Source organism: Rhincodon typus, chromosome 24 (assembly GCF_021869965.1).
Source record: "Rhincodon typus isolate 14 chromosome 24, sRhiTyp1.1, whole genome shotgun sequence".
In the NCBI taxonomy this organism is placed as follows: Eukaryota; Metazoa; Chordata; class Chondrichthyes; order Orectolobiformes; family Rhincodontidae; genus Rhincodon; species Rhincodon typus.
The window spans coordinates 30,773,053-30,800,075 of record NC_063355.1 but is presented as its reverse complement, the minus strand read 5'-3'; the positions used below and the strand labels follow the sequence as shown (position 1 = coordinate 30,800,075).

The window sequence follows — 27,023 nt, the reverse complement described above, 5'->3', positions numbered from 1 at the left end:
GACAAACACACTAATTTCAAAGTGTATTTTTCTGTCATTGTCTCTTCCACATGTTGTGTTGAAGAGATTAAGAGAAAACTATATCCGGCATAAAGGAAAGCATGTGAGAATAAGCAGGCAGTCTTCAACAACAATAATAAGAGGTTTTGTTGTGAAATGTTAATTAGTTTCAAAACGACTGTTAAATCGGAATAAAACAGACGTTGTTCTCCAATGTGAATGCACAGGTTCAAGGAAATTCTGTAATGAAATACAAAAATGATAGAAAAACTCAGCAGGTCTGGCAGCATCTATGTAGACATAAAACAGTGTTAGCGTTGAGTCTGATGTAACTCTTCTTCAGAAATTCTTCAGCTGTGGGTGAAAAGTGGAAGTTCTCTGAATTAATTTCCCATTTCCCTTTCATTCCTCTCATGACCAGGCAGAACTTCCCTGCCATCGCTCCACTGGAGAACAGTTGCTGCAGAACGCTGTAAGTTTTAAGGATAAGGTGTCTCGCAGCCTATTTAAGGTGGCAGATACGTTGGCATCCAGACTCTGCAAGTGGTGAAGCAGTGGATGAAAAGAACAGCACATCCACGGGGGTGTCGCTGAAAGAAAGTGTAGCTTTTTCCTATGTGGACTCCAATCTTCTACTTGGTTCTCTTCCAACTCCAAAGACCTTTGAATTGCCTGTTTGGAGCTCCCCTTTAAATACTGGAGTTGAGATTGCAGTACGAGGGTCTATGTTGTATCCACTGTCGCTGACGAAACAGAAAATCCAGAAGTAAAATCAAATAAATATAATGGGCTGAATGGCCTCTTTCTAGATCATAAATTTCTATGATTCAATGAGTGGGTTGGCTGACCAAAAAGCCACTATTTGGCATGCTTCACCTAATCCTGGGTTTCACTCACACTATTGGATCCAAAGGCCCTGTTTCCTATGCACCTCAGAATTAGACCAGGGCTAAATGTCATCAATATTCAAACAAAACTTATAAGATGTGAGCATGTGAGTAAATCTAAGACAAGTTACAACTCAACACTGTACAGCTGGTGTCTATATTGCTGTATTTTAGAAATTTTATAAAGACAGGTAGATCTAAAGTTTCATTTTGTAAAGACAGGTAGAGAGAGCAGTAGGTAAAGCACACAGTATACTCAGCTTTATTAATAGGGGCATAGAGTACAAAAGCAGGGAGTTGATACTGAGCTTGCGTAAAAGTTAAGAGTAACTCATCTCCTGACTCCCCAAAGCCAGTCCACTGTCTGCAAGGCACAAGTCAGGACTGTGACTCCCCACTTGCCTGAATGTGTGCAGCTCCAACAACACTCAAGATGCTTGACACCATCAAGGAAAAGGCAACCCAGTTGACGGGGTCCACCTCCCCAGGTATCCATTCCCTCCACCGTCAACGTTCTGTAGCAGCAGTGAATACTTTATACAAGATGTACTGCAGAAATTCACCAAAGATCCTTAGACAATACCCTCCCAACCCAAAGCCATTTCCATCTAGAAGGACAGGGGCAGCAGATACATGGAAACCCCACCGTTATCAAAATCCCCCTCCAAGCTTTTCACCATCCTGACTTGGAAACTTATAGCCGTTCTTTAATTGTCGCTGGGTCAAAATCCTGGAATTCCTTCCCTAAGGCACTTTGGGTCAACTCACAGCACATGGATTGCACAGGTTCTCAAGGGCAACTACAGACAGGCAATTAATGCTTATACCCTGAATAAATTTTAAAAAACACATTAGACCTCAGCTGGAGTATTTTGTACAGTTCTGGGTGCCACAATATACAAATGATGTGAACACATTGAAAAACGTGCAAAAGTAATTTATGAGAATGGTTACAGAGATGAGGAACTTCAGTTATGAGGATGGATTGAGAAAGCTGTCACTGTTCTCATTAGGGAAAAGACTAAGAGGAGATCAGATACAGGTTTTCAAAATCATGAGATGGCTGGATAGAGTAGATAGGGACAATCTGTTCCCACTCATAAAAGGAACAAGAGAAAGATGGTATAGATTTAAAGTGCTCTGCAAAAGTAGCAAATTTGAAGTGAGGAAAAACTTTTTCACTGAGCAAATTGTTTGGATATGGAATGTACTGCCTGGAAGTGTGATGGAGGCAGGTTCAACTGCAACATTCAAGTTGGGCATGGGATGGTTATTTGGATAAAAAATAATGTGAAAGGGTCTGGGGAGAAAGCAGGAGATTGACACTTGGTAAAGATGCTCATTTAATAAGCCAGTGCAGGGCTGAATGGCCTCCTTCTGTGTCGAACACTTTGTGATTCTGTGATTCATTGTTTAATTTGTAAATAAACCATCAAAACTGTAGCCAAGTTGGACTGGCACACAATGTTTTGCATTCAAATTGCAAGATATACTAGAAACGTTATGCAAATTACAATTTGCCATTAGTGCAAAATCGGATGATTATCAACCCTATATTTCACAATGCATCATTTACAAGAGGTGTAATTCACCCCTCTGACACAACCAACAAAAGTAGTTTAAAAGCCCAACATTCTGCACCTGCATACTGCAAGTCACTCACTAGGAGATACATGACAGCAGTTTGAGATAACCTTCTCTATATGCAGTTGGGTAGGGACAGGGGTGGACTGGGTTAGGATATTGATTTGATTTTATTTATTATTCTCGTATTTACCTAGGTATGGTGTTTGTCTGCAGAACAGGCAGATCATACCATACAAAGTGCATTAGGGCGGCAGAACAGAGCAACGAATACAATGTTATGGCTGTAGAGAAGGTGCACACAGAACAAGAGCAACATTAAATTTAAAATTTGAGAGGTCCATTCAGAAGTCTAATAACAGCCAGGAAGAAGCTGTTCTTGAATCTGTTTTGTATGTGTATACAAACTTTTATATCTTCTCCTGACAGAAGAGAGTGGAAGAGATTATAACTGGGATGGGGAAGGTTGGGGGTGATGGGTCTTTGATTATGTTGGTTGTTTTCCCGAGGCAGCAGGAAGTATAGGTGGTGTCAACAGAAGGAAGGCTGGTTTGCCTGATGGACAGGGCTGTGTTCACGACCCTCTGTAGTTTCTTGTGGTCTTGGGAAGAGCTTATAGAGTCACAGAGATTTACAGCACAGAAATGGACCCTTCAGACCAACTCGTCCATGCTGACCAGATATCCTAAATAAATTTAGTCCCCTTTGCCAGCATTTGGCCCCTATTCCTCTAAACCCTTCCTGTCCCTATACCCATCCAGATGCCTTTTAGATGTTGTAATTGTACCAGCCTCTTCCACTTCCTCAGGCAACTCAGTCCTTACACGCACCACCCTCTGCGTGAAAAGGATGCCCCTCGGGTCCCTTTTAAATCTTTCCCCTCTCACTTTAAACCGAGTTTTAAGTCTAGTTTTAGACTCCCCTACCCTGGAAAGTTCCAAACCACACTTCGATGCATCCAGATCGAATGCTTTCCATGGTGTATCTATAAAAATTGTAACAGTCCTTCAGGACATGCTGAATTTCCTTAGCCTCCTGAGGAAGTAGAGACATTATTATGCTTTCTTGACCATTGCATCGACATGAGTGGACCAGGACAGATGGTTAGTGATCATCACTCCCAGGAACTTGACGCTGTTGACCATCTCCACCTCAGCACCATTAATGCAAACAGGGATCTCACTGATTGATGCATTTGGCTTGGGACGGCTGAATAGCCTACTTCTGTTCCTATGACCCAGTTCGTGCCACTTTAAGTTCAAGGGGTGTGCTGGAAACAATCCAAACCCTTGCTGAGCAGATGGTTTCATCCACCCTCATAGTAAGCTTTCGTATTTATCCATCTTTGAGCTCCCTCTAACGCCACTCACCACTCCCTCAGTAAGTCAACTGAACATGTCTAAGGTTGTTCTTAAAGCTGATATTCTGAGTTTCTGCCCCCTGTTAGTATACAACTTGTTGAGCTCCCATTGGTAACAGATGGAAGAGTGAATGGAAGTGAAAGTGAGCAAACATATTCACTGCAGAATGCAACATACCATAAATTAAAAAAGGTACTGCTTCCCAGAGCAGTAACTCCAGAGCTTTCTGGAGGCTTGAAAAGGCAGCTCATCCCTCATGGCCAAACCATTTACTTTTTCAGTTTTATGCACGTAACAACACATCAGCCAGTCTGGTTTCAGAGCCGAAGTACGAAAACTAACTATAAAAGCTATCAGCTCTTCTCACTCCTCACTTGTAATCAAGTCAGGCAAAGGCTCAATAAGCACTGTTGCCAGAAGACTGATCTGGGTCTTCTCAATCTAATTTAGGTCGGGAGATTTAAATTACAGATTTCAACTGTCAACACGAGAGACTTGTAAAATCAATCTGTATTGGTCATCGCGTGGGGAAGAAAGAAAGAGAAAAGCACTTTCTAAAATGTCTGATTCCAAGAGAGGATGAATGGGTTTCGAATATCCATGCAGTTCTGAGTTCCTACCACAAGAGGGTAACCTCAGCCTCAAACACTGCACTGCAGACACCTATTAGCAGCGAGGGGTATTTGATAAACTATGTCCTAAGGGAAAGTGTCAATCGTCCAGATGCACAACTGCAAAAGAACTCTTGGAGGAATGAGAAAATAATCTAAGAGATGCACCGGATTGAAACTCTTATACAATTAAAAGACTAAATGAAACCTGATGTTGCAGCAGATTGGGGCTGAAATTTAACACAGCCAGAGACAGCATCTTAAGTCAAGACTTTGAGCTGTGTTTCATCTCAGCCTGAAACATAGAATGAGTTCTCAATCCTTCAGTACAATTACTGCATTCCAAAAGTGATGTTAAAGACATTGTGTAAAGCAATAACCATCACAATTCTGGCTTTAAGATCAGGCCTGACAATTTCCAACAGGCTTTTAGTGAGGGAGGAGAATACAAGATTTCTAGCTAATGACAAAACTGGTCAGGGATCTCTCGCTCCTGCCCAGAGATGACAGTGATAATGAACCACACTGTAGATTACTGCTACCCAGTCACAGCAGTGACACAAAATTTCTTTTGTACGAACAGGCTCTGGATTTCAAGATAATTGTGAGGTACTTTGAGATGCTACAGAAATGTTAAAAGGTGCTAATATGAAAGAAAGTGCATCTTGTCTTTCATTAGGTACATTCATCACCAACACTTTCAAATTCAAATCAACTAATGTTGGTGTCCCCTTAGTCAATTTCAGTCACTTCTTAACTACTTAGAATTACCAGAGGACTCAAACATAATTGAAATAAAGATGAATCGCGATTTGAAGTTCTTGTATTCTCATTTACTTGTGACATTCAAGTAAACAAGGTGAAAAGCTCAGCTATTGTAAACATGCCACATTTACAGTACAAGAAGGGTGTGCAATGAGATATTTCCATAAGTTATGAAGATACCAAGTGGAAAAAGAGGCACTCCCTTAAAAAATACTAGGGAAATCTTTGAAGCAGTTCTGAAGAAGGGTCAATGGACCTGAAATGTTGACTCTGCTACCTCTCCACTGATGCTGCCAGATCAGCTGTGATTCTCCAGCAATTTTCTGATTTTGTCTCTGAAATGGTGTTGGGCTCATACAAAGGAAGACTCATGAGGAACATGGCAGCCATTCCAAGAACTGGTCCTTATATTCTTGAGTCTAAAAGCCCATTGCAAACTTCAGCGAATGATTCACTACTTCACTGGGGCTATGCTGCTACAGAAGTATAATAATTAGTGAAAATATGTTATGTAGAGATATCAGGTTCATTGACAGATCTCGAGCCACTAAGAGGAAGGATGAAGCATTACACTTGTTTGTAAAAGTTACAATTCAGAGTGTGCTGTCAGTGCTGAAACCGACTAAAAATACCATATGTGAAATTATTCTGCATAGTGGATAAATTGCAATGGCAGGATATCTAAATGGTAAATCAAAACTCCTTCCCAGAAGTACAGCTTCATTACAATTGTGGATGCAGTTGTCTATGAAATATTGCAATTTTCAACAGTTCACTCAAACTAACATTGCAAGAGATTTACTGCAGCTAAATGATCATTGAAACATCTTTAAGCTAAAATACACATGGAATAAGAGAGAAAATGTGTTGATTCAGTGTGAAGCACAACTCTGTTCACCCCAACTGACAATCACTCCTGCCTTCCACCTATAACCATGTCCCATGAGAACAGGAGCAGGCCTTTCAGCCCTTCAAGCCTACCAACCATTCCCTGCAATCATTGCTGACTTACCCCAATCTTCAACTTCTTCCTACCAGCTCCTTAGAGCACTCAACTCCTCAATATTTCAAAAAATCTCTCTACCATCTCTTTAAATACTTTCAGTCTTTCTCATTTGTTCTGCTCCAAACTTTCCAAGACAAGAGGTCATCAACAAGAAACATTAACTGTTTTCTCTCTGCAGATTATACAACACTTCTTGCTTTTATTAATTTTTTTTAGAACCACCATGGATGAGAACAAGTTGCAACTTAAATGTAATTTTTATAAGCAGGATTAATGGGATGTCAGTATTGCCTGCAAGGTTAGCATTTGCTGTCCGTCCAGAACCATCCTTGAATTGAATGACTTGCTGGGTGTTTCAAAGGAGTTAAGAGTCAAACAGATAAGACTCCCTTTCCTGAAGGACATGAGTGAACCAAATAGACTTTTTACAACAATCGATGATAATTGTCCATGATCACCTTTACTGAGACCAGCTCTCAATGCCAGACCTTTTAGTTATTGAATTTAGTTGCACCAGCTGCCACAACGGTATATAAAATCAGATCCCAGTGCATTAGCCAGGGCTTCTGAATAACTGACTGAATAAAATTTGTTGCAGGCAGTTCAGCCTTCAATAGAAATCTACAGTCTGATCGTCACAGATTCCAATTTGGTTCTTCTGTGATTCCCAAACTGTTACCTTCAATTTCCTAACTGCACCATTCCCAGTATTAATGGTGCCTTACGTGAAGAAGTGCTTCCTAGTAATAGTCCAAATTTACCCTTTACACACTTGGCTTGCAGCATTTTATTTTTTGGTTGCTCCATTGCTGAGGAGTAACATGTATTACTGCACATATTACTCCATCATAGAATCCCTCTTTAGTCACCTCATTTCAGTATTGGCTGCACCACTGACAGCCAGAGCTTTGATGTTTCCTTTATACATGTTGACCAGAATTGAATGTGAAACTGCCTGTCCAAAACATCTTGTGGCTTTGCCAATAAAATCATTAGACCTACACAACATTGATTGTTTTCAGGGAAGGGCAGGGAGGCTGAGAATGAGGGAATATGAACAGAATAGGAGTGTCCATTTGTATGCTTGCAGTATTAATAATATTGTTCTGAAAAAGAATTTTATGCTAACTCAAGAGGAAAGAACTGCCTAGTGGATGGAACAGAACAGTAGGATAAGCCGAAATGTCCTCAACTGCGTATCGTATACATTCATCAAGCCCTGGGTGGGTCTCTTTGAGGGTAAATCTCCCCCAATTGATTCATGTGCTGTGTCATGCTCCTGGAAACTCTCAGTCTACCTAGTCATCCATCCAGTCACTCCAAAGATAGTACTAAGTGTGCACAGATACAGTACTTCAAATCATGGACACACCAAAACTCACAGGTCATGATGTTATAGGAACAGAATACACAACAGATGCATACAATTTATATGAACAGTCAGAAAATATAACAGTCAGAGATAAAATAAATAACAATTGATTAAGAGCACATGTAGAGCAGACACAAGCAGGGCTTTTAATTTAGAAGTTAAATGTATCATAAATATTCAGTTCTACCCCACTCTGGGATAGAATTGGACAGTTAGACATATAGGTGCCACGAACCTGCTCCACATATCCTGCTTGAATGTCCTCTTCATGCCTTGCAATGGTGACATTAAAACTTCCTAAGAGGTTTCAGGTTCCTGAATCTGTACTCTTAAATGAATTAAACCCAAGCACAATTAGCCTGAAATGTGCAACAGTCTCTCATTTAAATGTGATTTTTCAATTGGTCACTGGGAAGAATTAAGCGTGTGCAAAGATCTCCAGGATTCTTCCCAATATCTCTTCCCTAAAAGCTGTCACATTGTGCTCAGGTAATCATTAGTACAGATTTCAAAGAATAAGCCATGAGCTGTTCTGGAAAACCTGTCCTCCTGGCTTGATATTTGTATGATTTTGCACTGTAAATGTCAAATTTGCTGAAAGCTTTCACTGTTGTTCATGTTTCAAATGTCATCACCAAACACCTTTTTTTCCAGCCTGCACAAAGTGGCGAATTACATATAAACGGTTACAACATGAACTTCAAACAGTACATTACTTAAATTCAGATATCCACCTGCAACTCGATACTCATTAGATGATATGCTAGTCAGATCAACATGCTTGGTGTTGCAGTGATGTTGGTCAGTCTCACAGTATCAGGGTTCAGACTAACATATGTCTGGCACACAGTGATAAGGATGCAGCATCGGTGAAAGGACCTGAAAACAAACCTTATGCTACAACAACAGAGTGGGCTGAGCTGCCTATTTGTGGATGGCCTCACCCTTTCCAAAAGTCAAGAAAACTATCTTACCTTTGACCACTTTGGGTTCAGGAGTCGTGCTTTAACTGCATCGTCCAGGGCCTTCTCATACTCATTCAGTTTCACCAGAACAGCTGATCGGTTGCTGTACAGGATACAGTTCTGAGGATCAGCTGCTATAGCTTCTGTGTAGAGCTGGACGCCAGTGGTGAAATCTCCACTCTGACATGCTGCATTACTTTCTCGGACTTTCTCAATGAAAGCTGCTTTGCTCAGCGTGTGCACGCTGCTGCTGCCAGAAATTCTGCGCATTAAACTTTCTTCAAAGACGGAACTCTGCAGTGAAACAAAACAAAACGTTTTATTTTTAAAAGTAGTTCCATTCGTTTGCTGGAGTGTCAGCACTTGCTGGAGTACAGACCCACAGTCACGCTCTAAACCCATGTGCCAGTGGCCACATGTGAACACAGGCAGGGAGTATTGGGGTATCTACCTTACTATCACCCAGAGCCCACAAGTATATTTTCTCGCAGAGGTTACGCTGATCAAAGCCCACAAGCCCCGGTTGATCTTTTTAATTGATAACCCTCTTACAAAGTGCATTTGGGATATTTTCAATGACGAAGGTGCTAAATAAATGAAACTTGCCAATCTTTCCCAAGTCCACAACAATGGCTAATAGTGACAAGCTGAGATCAGCCAATCTACCAGATGCCAGAAATTGAACTGGAAATATTCCCAGCTCAGTCAGGTCACTCTCAAACCTGGTCATAGCTTTATCAATTGAGCTACTAGGGTGACATTCCAAAAAAAAACACACAGGCGACACACAGGTCCACACATGCACACAGCCTCTCAGCTGACATTTTCTTTAAGTTACCTTTCACCTACGTCAACAAGGCAAAGTTAATAACGCCTTTAAAAGTAAGCTAAAATATACATTTCATACTAGCGAAACAAAAGGAAATGTGGAATTATAAATGTAAATGTGCCATTTTCAGTCTCACGTTCCAGTTTTATAGTAACAAAAAATTCCAATTGCCTAGAATTTAAACTTGTTCACCTCAAAAAGTATCTTGTGTAATCATCTAATGCTTCCATATTGCGGTTACTGACCGTGTATGGGTTAGCTTTGATGATTATTCAGTGAATTATGAAACTTTAAAGCCTTTCATTGAGTTGAGCAAAATTAAGAAGCCATGTGAAGACTGAGAATCAATAATAACTTGAGGTTTACTAGATCTCAAGAAACCTACCTTATGTTGCCAGTTAAAATACCTTCAGCTCTTCCAAGATCTTTCTCTTACACCTTTGGCTTTAAAAGCAAAGCTGTAGAAAAATTCAAAATTCTGGAAACGCAGCAAGCTAAATCATCAGAAATCCAGGATTTTCCTCAAACTCCAGGTGAAAATAAACAAAAGGTTTTCATCACAAATGTCCCCTTCAGGGCACTTTTGTTGCACTACTCTCACATTCAAGATGAACAGCGACAATATTGGAATGCTGTGTATCCCAACAGCTTAAGCTATAATATGCTGGGTACACCCTCAGTACGGCTTCTTGTTCACTCACATCATGGATCTCTGTTTCAGATCTATACCTGAGTGACCAGTGTTCAGGTCTGCTTTATTTGGGTTGTTAGTTTGGTAAGAATGGCTAACTTCCACCAATACGGAGCTTACCATTTGATTTAAGTTTTGCAACATAGTTTCTTTTTCTCCTCTTCTCAATCACTCCTATCTTGCTTCATACATACTGTTGAGAGTTCTGGTGACCTTCTTCTGGCCAACTACCCTGTCACTAACTACACAGAGGTGTGTAAACATGGTCTGAGTCACCTATTCACACCAATTTTGCATCTGGACTTCAGCTCCACATAGACCATCTCAACATCCACGATCCATTCTCATAAAAAAAGGTGGCACATGAACCAACATCTTGCAAAGCACAATAGGAGACTGTACACCTCTTCCCATAGCCCTAGCCTATTCTGCCATTGTTAAATAAGCAGCTGTGTGTTTACTTCAGACATAGACATGGTGACACAGATCTTTAGAAGAAAGAAGCTGGCACAAGATTACAATCTACAGGCTATTTTCAGAAATCAAATTTAATTTTTGGTTTACCCTACAACCATAAAATCAGAATCTCTAAAACAGTCCATACCAACAACTCAGTCCTGGAAAGTACTTTCGGCCAGACATAGATAAATTATTCCCCTCGTTAACTTAAAAGGTGTGTAGCATTTACACAGTGTGATTGGTAATGCTATAGCAACCAAACGTCTACACCGTAGCAACTAAGGCACGCTCCCAGCAATACCAGGTGGTCCCACTTTGAGCTGAGACAGAGAACATGCTGGTGTGCTGAAAATCATTAACCTTTCCCCTCTTCAGATGTAGCCGATTTCTTTGCTTTGATGTCCTCTGTTCTCACCCTCCCACTTGAGACGATCAGGAGGACAATTGACAGTAATTGCACAGAATTATTTCGTTTTTGCCCTGAACTCTTCGCCACAAAACTGCGTAAATGCACAGGTCGACAAAGCAGCATGCTTCAAAACATTTTTTTAGAAGCATGTAAGTAAATAGAACAGTATGCTGAAACACTTCAAAGCACTTCATCCAATTACTGTACTTCTGAAATGCAGAGGTTTTTGAGATGATAAAAACAATCTGCATAATATGCAAGCAGCATCTTTGAGAGCAAATGATTAGTCACATTTTACAATCATCTATTTAATAACAGGTAATCCAGCTTTTATTTACATGTAATACGGTTGTGGTGTCTACATATGGATATGTTGGATTGAGGATTTATTATACATAAGGCAAAGGCACTAAAATGTTTATCTTAAATTTTCCAGTTTGATTTTGCTTTTAGAAATCACTGCATCCCATTAAATTCAGGTCAATTTTAAATAAAATTTTAAGTAAAACTGGCTTTAATATTCTTCCCTGTTTTTTTTTGTTTCAACATGTTCTCAAACATATTCTCAGCAAATTAATAAGTTGGGAATGTCAATGGCTTCTAAACAAATCAACACCACTGGTGGGGGCGTGGGGAGAATTCAGGAGGCTAGGTGAGGGTAGATTGCAACCCCACCCCCCTCACTTGAGAAGTGTTTCAACCTGACATCAACCCACAAATGATATTAACCCTGGAGGACCGATAGTCATTCTGTTAAATCCAGAGAATGTTAAGAGTGAATTTCATGGAGCTGTTTACTTTAGACATAATAAGTAAAGAGAAACTGTTTCCAATTGCTGAAGGGTCAATAACCAGCAAACACAGCTTTAAAGGTGACTGGCAAAAGTCCAAAGGTTGACAAAAAGACATTTTAACACAATGAATGGCTAAGGTCTGAAAATACACTGCTTGGTATGGCTAGTGTTGAAGGTGCAGAGGGAGATATGCAAGAATATACACATGAAGATTGCTTACATATTGGGAAATGAAGCTGGGGTAAAACATAAAAGGAAGGAGAAAGGTTTTTATATCAACTTGTTGAGAATGTCACTGGAATCTAGCAGGCGTGATAAATTTTTGAGAAACTTTATGATGAGGGCAGTGAGCAGGATAAAATTGAAATAGTTAATCCATTTGACAACGTATCTGTGCAGTCTATCCATTTGGAAGTATCTTCCTTAAATGTTTCTCACACTCCCACTAATAATGACAGAGCTTCCTCACAGTGGGAACACATAGCAACTCAAAAAGTAGTCTTACTCATGCATCGCTTCATACACAGGATTATGTGGCATATGTCAAAAACTTGATCAGACAGTGTCTGGTTGCACTGTAGTTAGAGAATGCTATAAACAATGATACTCTCCTGTTTCATGTAAATACAAATGATGTGGGTTTCTCATGAAGTTGGGTTCTATTCTTGTCTAATCTCACTGATTAAACACTCTAGAATATTTACACAAAGTATTGTGTGGGACACAAACGGTAAAGATCAAATATCATGTTACCACATAACATCATCATAACTCCTTGAATCTAATGCTGAAAGTCACTGGTGAAACCGGATGAAGTTTCTAGAAAACTGAGTTTCGTGAATAAAAATTGTTCAAATTTACAGTGAGTTGCAGGGAACCCAGTGTAAACTGATCCTCAAGTCACTCCGATCTTCGCCCAGAAGATGGGAGTCAATATAAAATTAAAATCTTTTAATCTGGTTTAATGAAAAAAGTTCACAAATCAAAGTAGGTGAATTTAAATAAATAATTTTAAATTGTCACCAGACTTAATATTTTAGCTATTAGTTAACATTTGTAATTTTTCTTTCTTTTTCTTCAAAATACACTTAGCAGGTGACCTGCATCTGTTAACCATCAAGAGAGGGATGACAGCTGAATCAGCTATTTCCTGCAGCGTGGGATAAGAGGGCACTGGAATATATGGAAACAGAGAGGGTCCGTATGTTCACTCCTACTGTCCAACCACAAAATCAAAATCAGAATTGTAAGTTGTGAAAGTAAAGTCATAAAAATTCAATCCCGCAATGCAATTGCATCCCAGGGCTCATGGACACAACATCGTCACAACGATGGGGGCCATCCTCATCCATTTCCCCACTATGATGCAGAGCCTGAACTCTCCTGTTAAGTGGAACCCCCATAGTTTTCCACAGTAGGCCTGTAAATGTACACAAAGGCTTGTGCCTTGAGTCTTACCACACATTATAAAGTATCAAGGTAGACAAATTAAAAGAAAGACAAGTCTTTTTCCTGTTGATCTTTGGACATTCAATCTTGATTTCTCCACAGGATCAAGTGCCATGCAGTAATTAAGTTCCCGTCAGCAAAAACATCAATCGACAACTGTCCTTGGCTAAATTCAGGACATACAGGAACAGGCTAATTTAAATCTCTCTCTATTTTTGCAGCTGAACATCACAACCAAATGCAACCAGTTCCTGAGCAACTCTGCAGGAGATCTATTTGCTTCATAAATAATAGTAAGTAAGAACATAGACGGAGTGACTAAAATCACGACAATGCTAATTATCAGGATTCGAAACGCTACACACAATAAAATCCTGCTGTCTGCAAATTTAAAGATTTTTCCAATGCTGAGTCACAATAGATCAATATACCAGCATCCATCTCTAGAATCATTTCCACGAACAGTAAACAAAACTCTACAGCAAAATCGATAACTTGGAGATGAAGCAACAAACCTTCCAAATAGAGTCAAAAACAAAGTTGCTGGAAAAGCTCAGCAGGTCCGGCAGCATCCGCGAACGATAAAACAGTGTTAATGTTTTAGGTCAGGTCATCCTTCCTCAGAACTTCCTCACACCCTTCTGAGGAAGGGTCACTGGACCTGAAACATTAACTCTATTTTTTCCTTCACAAATGTTGCCAGACCTGCTGAACTTTTCCAGCAACTTTGTTTTTGTTTTTGTTCCTGTCTTACAGCATCTGCAGTTCTTTCGGTTTTTATTCCAAACAGAGTCTGTAGGTGTGAGGCTGGAAAAGCACAGCAGATCAGGCAGCATCCAAGAAGCAGGTAAGTCAACATTTTGGGCTGAAACCCTTCTTCAGGATTTCCAAACAACTGTCAATGAGGTTTAATTCATCTGGTCAGGCTTTTGTTTCTATTTATGTGCTGTTTAGGACTACCTCCTTCAGGAGCTGCTTTACCAGAACAGCTGTCAGTCCTCCAGTATCTCATACAAATGGCCAGAATAAAGACAATAAAGAGGGAAATCTCCTTCACAATCCCCCCTGTAACTGCGGGCACAGCACTGGAGGAGCAAACAGCAGGGTGAAGGGGGTATTCAAGGGTAGGCAGGGTGACACCAGAACAGCATTTTTAAAACAATATAATGATTTTGAATTGATACACATAAGGAATAAGGAGACCTGAATGGGGGAATTGAGGCCTTAACATTGGTTAGGACATAGACTGCAGAGTTTAGGTAGGATAGAGATCAGTGCGCAGAGCACTAGAGAAATTGGCTTGAAGGAGGTGATGGATTAATGACAGTTTAGATATGAGAGGGGTTCAGATAGCAATGAGGAGAGCAATATTACAAAGGTATAAACAGATGCCTTTGTAGTGGGCAGGATATGGGAGATGAAGTATTGATCATAATCAAACAGGATATAGGGGTGACATACTGCTATAGGAGCAGTGAGGAGGGGAAGGAATGTCTGAGGCAACTTGACCATAACAGATCTTACAGAATTTCTTGAATTCATATATGAACTTTCTACCAAAAGCAAAACCTCTTGACTCTTTTTTTCACCCTCCCAGCAAGCATTTATTGTGGCTGGCTGCTGAACTTATTCAGAATTTCAAATCAAGCATCCAAGGACTTTTACATTAAATACACCAAAGTAACAACTTCAATTTATCTAATCATTACCAAATAAACTTGAAAGAAAAGATTACCTACATTTTTTACAAAACCGTTATGAGCTCAGGATGTCCCAAAGTATATCACAGCGACTGAAGTATTTTGAGACACAGTTACTATTGTAATGGAGGACATATTGCAGTCAATTTGCACCTAGTAAGTTCCCACAAATGGCAATGAAATAAATAATTGCGGGTCATTTGGAGGATAGGTGATTATCAAAGCATGTGGAGAACTCCAGGTTCCCTGCTCAGGATTGCACTATGGGATGTTTACAGTCCACTTGAGAGAGGGGACAGGGCCTCAATTTGACCACTCATCTGGAAAACATACTTCCATAATACAGTATGTCCACAATGCAGCCCTCAGTCAATACTAGACTAGAGTGTTAACCTAGATTATTTTCATACCTATATGAAATGAAACAAAACCTGTGAACAAAATTCAAGCAGACCAACACAGTGGCAAAATGGTTTCCTATCCTTCATTATTACTGCTACATAGAGCCATACCGCACGGAAACAGACACTTCCATTCAACCAGTCCATGCCAAATATAATCCCAAACTAAACCAGTCCCACCAGCCTGCTCCTGGCCCATATCCCTCCAAACCTTTCCTATTCATGTTCTCAACCAAGTGTCTTTTAAATGTTGTAACTGTGCCCACATTCACCACTTCCTCAGGAAGTTCATTCCACACACAAACCACCCTCTGTGTAAAAAATTTGTCTCTCATGTCTTTTCTAAAATCTCTCTCCTCTCACCTTAAAAACATGCCCCCTATACTCAATCAATGCACAAAGGGATGTTAGACCATAGCTGCCTTTGTTTGTGAAGATCTATATAAGAATGTGGTTCTACACGAGTAGTCTGATAGTAGACATTACATTCAGTAGTTTTAATCCCATATACTTATTAGGCGAGTTCCACACAACAATTTGATCTGGAGATTCCTATAAGGACACTATAAGTGTATTGTTTTAGTTGCAATAAACATTCATTAAATTTCAATCACAGAAGCCATCTCTTCAGTGTAAACTGCAGTGGACTAAGCTTCAATACAGCTGCAGCTAAATTTTGTAAAAGAGGTTTTAGGAAACAAGCAAGTTCTGCCTCCAGAGAAAGCCCATCTTCGGCACAGGAGCAAGAGCTGTTGCAGGATTCTGAGAATTCCATCTGTTATAAGTACCTACAGCTGCACAAGGAAACCTGCACTTACTTTATGCATTAGACTCAATGACTAATACAAGCCAGGGTTCAGCACAGCCCTGTTTAGTACAAATAGTAATTTTATTTCAAAATTTCTCCCCTACTGTCCTGACCTGAAGGCATTCATCGTTGCCAAGACACAGTTTTTCACCAGCACTGAATACCCTCAATTATCTGAGCAAAATTATGATTCTTTCTTTTGTGTATGGAGCAATACAAGCACAGTCCAATCTCACTACTATCTAACATCCACACATATACCTGAGCCTTACCAACCCAAGGGAGGCTAGAGAGAATACTGAGTGCCGTCATCTTCCTCCAGCAAGGCCATTTTGTCAGCAATGAGGTGGTGGCAGGTGACTCTCCAGTCCAGGGGCCAAGTGAACAGCTTCATTGGCCAATTCAGGTCTCTTATTGCCACCACTGTTGGAGTAGATATCTTAGAATGAAGGAAATTTTCATGGTGGCAGCCAGAATTTAGATGCCTTCCTTTGTCATACCTGCTGAGTGGAGGCATGAACCATGGATAGGAGGCAGGAAGAGTATAAAAGGTGAGTAAATATGGTCATGCTTCCTTGACAGTTCATCACAAAATGCTGTCGCCTGAGATTGAATTGTGTTTACTGAAGTTAGTGACGAAGTTCTGCAATTGGAATATGTAAATGATCAGTATTGAATAATTGTTACTTGTGGCAAGTTGCAAAATGAAGGAACAGCCTTGTAAATGTGGCAAAGTCTTTAGGCACATTATAGTAGATTATGTCCTGGATATATGTTATTCTGCATTGTACAATATTGAAAGGCTAACCCAGTGGGAGATCCAGAGACAAGGGTTTAAACTTTCCCCATTGCTTTCCTTCATTTTTTTACAGATCAACTGAGCTATCTGTTTGGCTGTTTGAAAGCATTTGATAGATATGTGTTTTTAATTGTTTTCAAAAGGTCAAATGGATTCTGAAGTTCAAAGTTTGTTCAGCTGTCTGGAGAGTTTGCAGTTGATGGTATAGGACTTGTAGGGAAATTGAGATTTTATGATAATTTCAGTTAATTTAATATTTTATTATTCTGCTTAACTGTAACCAATGTAGATTTTAATACTAGCCTCACGTGCCCAAGAATTGCAATATAGTTCTGAACAGAACAAAAACAGCACACTAGTGTGTTTCAAAATTACAGGACAAATGTCAGAGGCCCCTATTTAGCTCATTTAAATTTCACATAGACAGAGGGCAAGAATGTCCAAACTTCAAGATTTAGTAAGGCAACTTAACTTCTTTCCAGCTTATTAAGCCCTTATCAGGAATAAAGGAGGCAGTGAAGGTGTTACTAGGGAATATGGGGAAGAAAAACTAACAGCAATGTCCTGCACTGTCTTTGATTTAATGTGTAGTATCTTAGAAGAGTAGCAATTGGACTTGACTCAACCTAATCTCTGTCTTTGTGTTAGCTTTGTAAAACATGTGTGTTTAAATTATATAATCTTTAGAACTGTATTACTCAAGGCTATATATTGACTGAATGTATAAGGATATCTCACTACTTCACTCTTTGAACACAGTCTGCATTACAATTTGTTTGTCTAAGTACTTTGTGATCTTCTGTATTAGTTTCATATAGTTTTAAAGTTATAAACATACTTTTCAAATATAGCTTGTGTTCAAAAATAAGAAACTAAAAGCAAATGGTCACGTGTTTGATCTTATGAGGAACTTGCGTGAATTGACAAATGGCCACAAAGGAAGAACATTGTGATCTGTGATGATTTCATGAGGAACTTGCACTAATCACATGAAAATTGGGACAATAAGGAGTGGACATAGGAGCCTGACTCTCCATAATGGAGACAAATAACCTTATCTTACTCCAAAGAGTCATAAAAATAACAATAACAAACTATAGTGAAGAGGATGGGCTATGGATAATTGACACCAGTCAGCAGACAGTGAGAGGTGACATCAAAATATATCTGTCACTCTTAAAATCAAATTAGAGATTGATCACACACTCCTTAAACTAGTTAAAAATGAGCCTCATCTCATCTCGGCCAGATCAGAATGTAACAATGTTAAGTGACCATGCTTGAAGCTTGAAGCGGCCAGCTAGAAACTACCAAAGTGGGAAAGTGATGCTAGCCTGTTGTCCAATGGGAAGCAGAATATCCCAGATATGTTAGTGAGGGACCAGAAACCAAATGTTGACCGCATGCCCTAAATTAAACTAGAAAGCAACCATACAGTTACTCCCGTACTTTGAAAAGTATTATTAAAGCTTCCTGAGTTACTGCACCAGACAGTCTCCTGTTGCCTTGTTAGTGACAATCTCAAATGAACAAATAAGTATTGGATTTTGAGGTTAAATTGTAGCGTAAAACTGACAATGGCTTTGACAAATCTACAAGCTTCAGTGGAGGTTTACCATTTTTGAAGTATCTGTTCAAATGATGTGTATTGATTTTGACAGATTAATGAGTTTTTCAAATTTTCCAAACGTTATTACCGTGCTTGAGAAGAAGATACTGGGTGAATGCTGGGGTGACAGGGGTGAAGTGAGTTTGGGGTAAGGAGGAATGGAATATGAAGATGAGTTAAAGAGATGAAGGAGGTGAAGTGGGGTGGGGGGGAGCTTTACACTGATCAGTAGAGTTAATTTTATTTGGAGGAGCCACTGATGGTGGTTATAAACAGGAATATTTGCTCGGAAATAGAGTTGGGCTTTTTTAACTCAGCTACGTCAGCATCAGTCTGCTTGAGTCTCCAGAAGCTTTCCTTCTCATAAAACTCTCTACCTGCTAACCCTAACAGGATTACCTGCCTCCTGCCTCCGATGGAAAGTTTCCAGTCATACAGTTGTGAGAGGAGATCATAAAGCCCACTGAATCGTGCTAGCTCTCTGTGAAGCAATGCAGTTCAGTCCCATTCCCCCACTCTATCGCTGTTGTCCTACAAGTTTACTTCAATCAAGTGCCATACCATTTCCTTTTGAAATCAAAGATCATCTCTGCTTTTACCATCTGGGCAGTGAGTTTCAGGTCATTCCCTCTCACAACATAAAAAAAGTTCTTCCTCACATCTCTTGTCCAAAACCCTAAGTCTATGCCTTCTGGTCCTTGCACCAATGGGAACAACTTTTCTTTACCTGCCACATCAAAACATGTCATAATCTTCAAAAGCTTTATCAAACTAATTCCTTAGCCTCCTTACACTAAGGAAAACTAGCTATGCTTTTCCAACATAACCCTGTGGTTAAAATCCCTTTGTCCTAAACCACTGGAAAGCACCCTCTGCACTCTCTCAAGGACTTTCACTTTTAAAAAAAATTGAATGGGAATGTGGACATTGCTGGCAAGGCCAACAACTTGTTGCCAGACCCTAACTGCCCTTGAACGGACTGGCTCGCTAAGCCATTTCACAGGCAAGTTAAGAGGCAGTCACATTGCTGTGGGTCTGAAATCACATGTAGGTCAGACTCGGTAAGGGCAGCAAATGTCCTTCTCTAAAAGACATCAGTAGGCAAGTTGGGTTTTTACAACAACTGATCATAGTTTCATGGTCAGTCTTACAGGGAATAGCTTCCAAATTTATATTTATTAAGTATCTAAATTCCATTTAGATTTGAATGTATATCCCTAGATCATTAGCCTAGGCCTTTAGATTACAGTAAAGTGTGCTGACCAGAGCTATTTTAGTTCTTCCAGAAGCTACTATCCAAAGGCCAAGATATCTCAGTTACATGACATCAACCCATCAGCATCAGCGTGCTGCTTATGTAACCTTGACACAATTTGCTCAGTTAAAAATGCTGAATGGACATCGAAGATGTGCTAGGACAGAGCGTTTGTATTCCATTAAATGTGGTCTGGATTTCAAAACAGTTCTAAGAATAGAATTCTGCAGTGAGGTGGTCTGGAGCATTTTCCAGCACAATGAGAATGCAGTCTAAGAATTACAGTAGTTTTAGAAATTATAGTGGAGATGAGCTATGCTTTGGAGAAGCTTGGATTTGTTTTCTTCTTTATGGCCATGATTTCTTTTCTCCAGTTATCTTTTCTTGGCACCAGCCATTAACTTCATGGGTGTTTACCAAAAGAACTTTCACTGTTAATGTTCTTCCCTTTACTGGAAAAGATTTTAATCCCAATGCAGTTGCCCTCTGTTTGCAAAGCAGGGACAACCTTGGTTGGTAAACTGTTTATCATTGACGTTTAATAGTGTTCATATGTGGCTGTAACTGCTCCATAGCTCTGTTGTCTTTTCCAAAGCATGGGCCTCCTAGATTTGGACACAATACACATGCAGGGGTCAAATTAGTCCTTTATATAGAATGATCCAACTTCCTAGCTTTTGTGCTATATGCCTCTATTTATAAAATGCCAGGATCTCTCATGCTTCATTAACTGCTTTATTAACCTTTCCAACTACCTTCAACGATTTATGGACATGCAGCCCCATGTCTTTACATTTTGCACCTACTATAAAATTATATCATTTATCATGCATTGTTTCTCCTCACTCTTTCCATCGAAATGCATCACCTTACATATTTCTGTGTTGTGTTATATCTGCCTGTGCCCACCCATTCCACCAGCTTCTTATGTCTTTACAGAACGCTCACTGTCCTCTCAAGTATTTATGGTAGTTCCCAGTTTCATGCCATTGGCCGATTTCAAAATTATCCTCTGTGCCCCCAGGTCCAAACCAAATCAAAAACAGTTGTCTCAGGGTTGAACATTCAGGAATGCCTCTACATTCCTCCCTGCCATGCTGTTTCTGTTCCTTTAATCCTAGGGGTTTCAATTTTACCATCAAGCCTAATGTGCTACTTTATCAAAAGCCTTTTAGAAATTCACATAGTGAACAATATTGTATTGTTTTCATTAATCTGTTTCTACATCAAATTGCTAATTCTATTTAGTCAAATACTATATGTTGCTTATAACTCTATCCTCATTGCCCTTCGCACAAACAGCTATTAATTTTCACCAAGATTATTGCTACTAGAAGATTCACTGTCTCCAATGTTATTTCCAGGCTTATCCTTCTCCCTTTTTTTAAACAGTGGTTTAACATTTGCAATCCTCTATTTCTCTGGTACCACCCCATTGCTAAGAAGGATTGGAAGATTTGTGGCCTCAATCTCGCAACTTCCTTTCTGACCCAGGATATATCATATCCAAATCGACAAATTTACCTTCTTTAAGTAGTGCCAGCCATTCCTGAATCACCTCCTTCTGCTTTCATCTCATTCAGTACCCTGGGCATCCTTCTTATAGCTTTGGCAATGCCCTCACTTTTAGTAAAGGAAATGCTGATGTGAAGTATTCATTTTAGTATCGCAATGAGCATACCAAAACTGTACATCCAATATTTTATTACAGTTCTGCCCATCTGTCTTTGGTTCTCACCTGTACAGTACAATCACCTCTTCAGTTCATTGAAATTATCCCTCCTAATGTAATTTGACTGAAGATTGTTCCCTCTTCTCTTTCAAAATTAAGATCAACATTTTAAATATGAACAGTAATACCCAGGTGTTCCATAACTGTGGCAATTCTAGTCAAATCCATTGTACTTCCCAGGACTAGGAATATTTCCTCTCTCACTGGGCAGAAAACAATGTGCAAGAAAATTCTCCTGAACATGCATCAGAAATTATTTTATTTCTCTGTCTTTTACTGTGCTGGTTCAAGATGGGAGATTTTGATTGTCCCAATTATCAATACTCAATGGCATTTGGCACTTTCTAGATCTCCAGCCCATTATTTGGTAATACACTAAGAGTAGTCTAATCGCTCATTTGGATCGATCTGTTGGTACTATTCTCACCTTTAAGTCATAAGGTCCTCAGGTGCAAGACCCAGTCCCAGGATATAAACATGAAAATCATGGCTGATACTCATTGCGGCGCTAAGTGAGTGCTACTCTGTCCAAGGGGCTATCCTACAAATAAGGTATTAAAGTTGAGGTTCTGTCAGCCATTTCAGGCAGACATAAAGATCCTATTGCAATATTTGAAGAAGAACAGGGACATTATCCCTTACATTCTGGCCAACCTTATTCCTCAATCAAAATCACCAAAACAGATCATTTGGTTGTCATTGTAATTTGTGGGTGATTGCTGTGCACAAATTGGCTACTGCAATTCTTACATTACAATTATACTTAGCACTTGGTAACATTGAGGAGTTGTAAAAAGCTCTATATAAATAGAAGTCTTTTCTTATTTTCAACCAAACAATTTGATCTTTGACCCTCAAGGCCATTCTCTCTTTAGCACTATGAAAGTTCCTTTAAACAAGGGTCCCCACCCGAAACATCAACTTTCTTGCTCCTCTGATGCTGTCTGGCTTGCTGTGTTCCTCCAGCTCCACAATGTGTTATCTCTGACTCCAGCATCTGCAGTTCTTACTATCTCTGCTTACCATCCTCAGTTATTTTCCTGCCCGGTCATTCTTAACTACTTTGTACACAGGAATATCAAACACCCAGTTCTTGGGTTTTTGAGCCAGGTCTCAGACATTATCACCACGACATCATATTCCTGGCTATTTGTGTTTGCAGCACAGCAACCTTACTGGTGACCATTTACACACACAAGCACTCCAAACCACAGTCATAGTCTTGGCCAAGTGGGCCTTTAGGTCAGTCATGACCAACTTGATAACTCAGCCAGTTCCAAAAGCATCCAACTTGAAAGAACATGAGTTCAACGATGGTGACTGTGTAGACGTAGCCCAATAATCCAATAATTTAAACTGCACTGTTAATTTCTTGCACACCGAAGAATCCACTTGCTCACTTACCAGCAGCACAACTGAAAAGGAGATAACACCACCACCAACCACAGACTCCAATTCTAAACAACACATAAATCCAGGGAAATCTGGAACTTGGCTACCGGGCTGCAATAATTTAATGCTGAATATTTGTTCCTGTTTTAAGACCATGTCATTGGAACAATGAATTCTTTGATGTGCACAGTAATTGGTGGGGCCTGTTAGACAACCCGCCATTCATTTCCAGGCGTTTCTGTTAGTTGTGGATGGAGGCCAGCAGTCAAATGGGAAGAATTTTGCCCACAGCACTGATTATAATTAGGAGGCGCATTTTTCAAAAGACAAACTTTGCTAACTGGCATTTACAATGAGTTTCATTTTAAAAATAAAAAGAACAAGAAAAAGGCTATTTGGTCAACAAAGCTCAACTTTCTCATAACATTGACTTTCCCATCGTGTGTCTGATACAGAGCTCATTCATGCCTCTAACAGTGGCACTTCTACTGTCTTTATTTCAAATGATCTCACGGAGGCAAAACAAAATTGTGACTTTAAAATGAATTTTACCTCCTCCTATTCTGAAAACAAGAGTAGTATTTTTGTGTACAGTGGGAGAAAGAATTTTCTCGTGAATGTCCATATTTCTACAGGGCAATTTAATCCACTGCTTTCCAAGAGAGACAGCATTGCATGCATTTGCAAGATAATCACTTCACAAAATCCCTGAAGTTTTGAAAATGTAAATGCAACAAGTGTGCAAACTCAAAGAGATTTTTCAATGGCCAAGCTAACCACGGCAGAATAGCTAAACTTTTTTTAGAAATTAGTCATTGGCTGACATTCCAGATTAAAATGGATGTTTCAGTACCACAATCTGCAGTGGAATTTCGGGCTGAAGTGCGGTTGTGCCAGATGCCCACGTCTAAGTATCACTCAGAATTTCCGCATTTTTGGCAACGGATTCACAGTACACCTGCCCACATTCAATAGGCATATTATAAAACCAATGGTGTTAATACATCAGGCGACCTTTAAACCCTAATCTCTGAACTACAGTCAATTTCAGAGTGATCAATTGCAATGCTGAAACTGACCAAAGAACTTTGTTGATTTTCATTTCTTCCCAAGGTCATTGATTCTGTGACCTGGTTGTAGTGAATTCCCTCCACAGTGACTTTTACTCCTCGAACGTGAGACATGTGTAGTGCCCCAGGATAGGTAAAAATGAATTAGCCATTGTCCATAACGGACCCTGGGGATCTCTCCCCATTAGGTGAAGGCATGTGTCTACATAGCTTGAGGGACAGCACTTCGCATCAAGCATGGTACAAGGCAAGGAAAGCAGCCCTCAATGAACTACTACAGTCAAATCAAATACAGACAATCAAATGCAAGCCATCAGTATCATTCTATACCACACTTTAGCGATTTAGCCAACTGGGCTAACCAACAGACACAGAACACCATCTTAACACTGACATTGGATTAGTGTGTCAAACTCAGAGGTACAGGTAACAAGTCAGCATTTAGACAGGATGCGATTGAGACTTATTAGCAAACAAAATTGCTACAATGGCCTGAGAACTGTCATTCACATCCCATCAAATTGAATAATAGAAATTATTACTGAAATGATATCTTTTCCAGTGAAAACAAACTTCAAGTATTGAAACTATGATGGAAAAATTCAGAAAAATGAAGTACTACATTTGCTAAGTCTCCAAATGCTGATACACCAGTGACTGGGAAGGAGCTTGTGCCCTCTTTCCACTCAGACACATGGTTCAAACATTCTGGACTAAGCTGTTATATCCCCAAGCTTTTATTTTCCGCTACTATAAGTATATTTCTTGCTAGTAAATATACCTTTAACCTGAATAATATGGTCGGATGTCTTTCACAGTGAACAGGAATGTACATTGGGCAACCAGCATGGGTTCCAGTATTGAACAGTGAGGCAAAAAGTGCTTGTTTGTTACCCAATGCATGTCATTCATATAATTTACACTGACTGATTGTATGAGTCACCAGCCTGTGTTTGAAACTCACCTTTACTTTCCAGCTGAATATAATGTGTTTGATACGACCCTGAACTGCCGCCTGTATTTTGAATTCCCGAATATTTTTGACTCCATTACCCTGTCTTCAATGGGCTTTGCACGTTAATTATTCAATTAGAAACATGGGTGATTTGCTGGTAGGGGTTAATATATAGCAAAAAAACACAATGATTTGGTGATGGGGAAAAAAAAAACATTCAGTTCTGAGTAAGCGCACTTCTGGATACAAAAAAAGAAAAAAAATTGACTCCATTACCCTGGGTGACAGATTATCCCAAACATTTATGACCCTTTGAATAAAAGGAGGTTGTTTCATCTGGTTTAAATTTCCTTTGTGCCAATTAATATTTATTGCCTCTTTCTGGACAAACATTACCATGGAAGGTGTTGTTATGCAATTTTTTTCTCAACTTCTTGTTTGGACTATAGAACATAAGCTCCTCTAAACTGTCCTTGTAGCTTTAGCTCTGCCTTCAACACCATAATTCCAACAAAACTCATTTCCAAACTCTGAGACGTAGGACTCTGCTTCTTCCTGTGCAACTGGATCCTTGACCTCCTGACGTGCAGACCATAATCAGTAAGAATAGGCAACACACCTCCTCCACAATAATTATCAATTACGGTGCCCTGGAAGGCTGTGTACTCAGTGCCTTACTAAACTCCTTATACACTCACGACTGTGTGGCCAAATGCTACTCTAACTCTATTTACAAATTTGCAAATGACAACAGCGTAGTGGGTCTGATCTCAAACAATGACAAGACAAAGTACAGGAAAGAGATAGACAGCTTAGTGGCATGGTGTAAAGACAACATTCCCTCCCTCAATGTTCGCAAAATGAAGGAGCTGGTCATGGACTTCAGGAAGCAGAGTGGAGGGCACGCCCCAGTCTGCATTAATGGTGCTGAGGTGGAGGTGTTTGAGAGCTTCAAGTTGCATGGAGTAAATATCAACAATGATCTATTCTGGTCCATCCACATCGATGCTACAGTCAAGAAAGCACACGAATGCATCTACTTCCTCAGAAGGCTAAGGAAATTCTGCACGTCCACAATGACTCTTACCAATTGTTACAAATGCACCATAGAAATCATCCTATCCAGATGCATCACAGCTTGGTATGGCAACCGTTCTACCCAAGACCGCAAGAAATTACAGAGAGTTGTGAACGCAGCCCAGTCCATCTCAAAAACCAGCGTTCCTTCCAGTAGCTTTGTCTATACTTCCCGCTGCCTCGGGAAAGCAGCTAACATAATCAAAGACCCCTCCCACCCCGGTTATAATCTCTTCCACCCTCTTCCATCACACAGAAAATACAAAAGTTTGAAAACACGTACTAACAGATTTAAGAACAGCTTCTTCCCCGCTGTTTTCTGACTTAAGAACATACCTCTCATATATTAGAGTTGATCTTTCTCTGCACCTTCTTTGTAGCTATAACATTATATTCTGCATTCATTTTACCCTGACGTCCTTACTTAAGTTATGATTTGTCTGGTTAATACGCAATACAATACTCTTCACTGTATCTTGATAAATGTCACAGCAAGAAATTGAATCAAATTAACTCATTGCATGTGATAAAACTTGTTCTCCTCGGCACTCTCATCAATACTAATGACATTAATGCAATTTTGAGCAAGAATGACTGTACTGAGGCAGGCAGCCTTCTATTGCAATGTGTAATATCATTGTAACTGCGCATGTGACTAATTCCTTCTGACATATTTGCAGCAAAAACTTTAGGGCATTGCATTAGGATATTGTTTTGATTTTGCCAAAGTATCATTCCAATGCTGACAAAACATTGAGAATTAAATCATTATCCTCATATTCTGTATGGACTGACCCAGGCATTATAAAGCTTCAATTATGCTTGACACTCCACTAGCTTTATTACATATCACCACGTTCCTCCTGCAATTGTACAAGGTGCTGGTCAGACCACATCTGGATTACTGAGATAACAAGGTGTAGAGCTGGATGAACACAGCAGGCCAAGCAGCATCAGAGGAGCAGGAAAGCTGACGTTTCGGGTCTGGACCCTTCTTCAGAAAAGCAGGAAAGCTGACGTTTCGGGTCTGGACCCTTCTTCAG

The 27,023-nt window shown here is 39.8% G+C and overlaps 2 protein-coding genes across 2 annotated transcripts in view; one reads left to right on the top strand and one right to left on the bottom strand.

Moving 5' to 3' along the window:
- LOC109915928 (clustered mitochondria protein homolog) overlaps nucleotides 1-770 on the top strand; it is a 44,859-nt gene extending 44,089 nt beyond the window's left edge. The window contains exon 12 of the mRNA XM_048611730.1: nucleotides 512-770. Coding sequence (XP_048467687.1) covers nucleotides 512-770 — 259 coding nt within the window. The remainder of the gene's footprint in view (nucleotides 1-511) is intronic.
- Nucleotides 771-4,195: 3,425 nt separating this feature from the next.
- LOC109914949 (tetratricopeptide repeat protein 28-like) overlaps nucleotides 4,196-27,023 on the bottom strand; it is a 46,786-nt gene continuing 23,958 nt past the window's right edge. The window contains exons 2-3 of the mRNA XM_020514563.2: nucleotides 8,561-8,845; nucleotides 4,196-4,273 (exon numbers count right to left, since the gene is read on the bottom strand). Of these exons, the coding sequence (XP_020370152.1) occupies nucleotides 4,196-4,273; nucleotides 8,561-8,845 (363 nt within the window). The remainder of the gene's footprint in view (nucleotides 4,274-8,560; nucleotides 8,846-27,023) is intronic.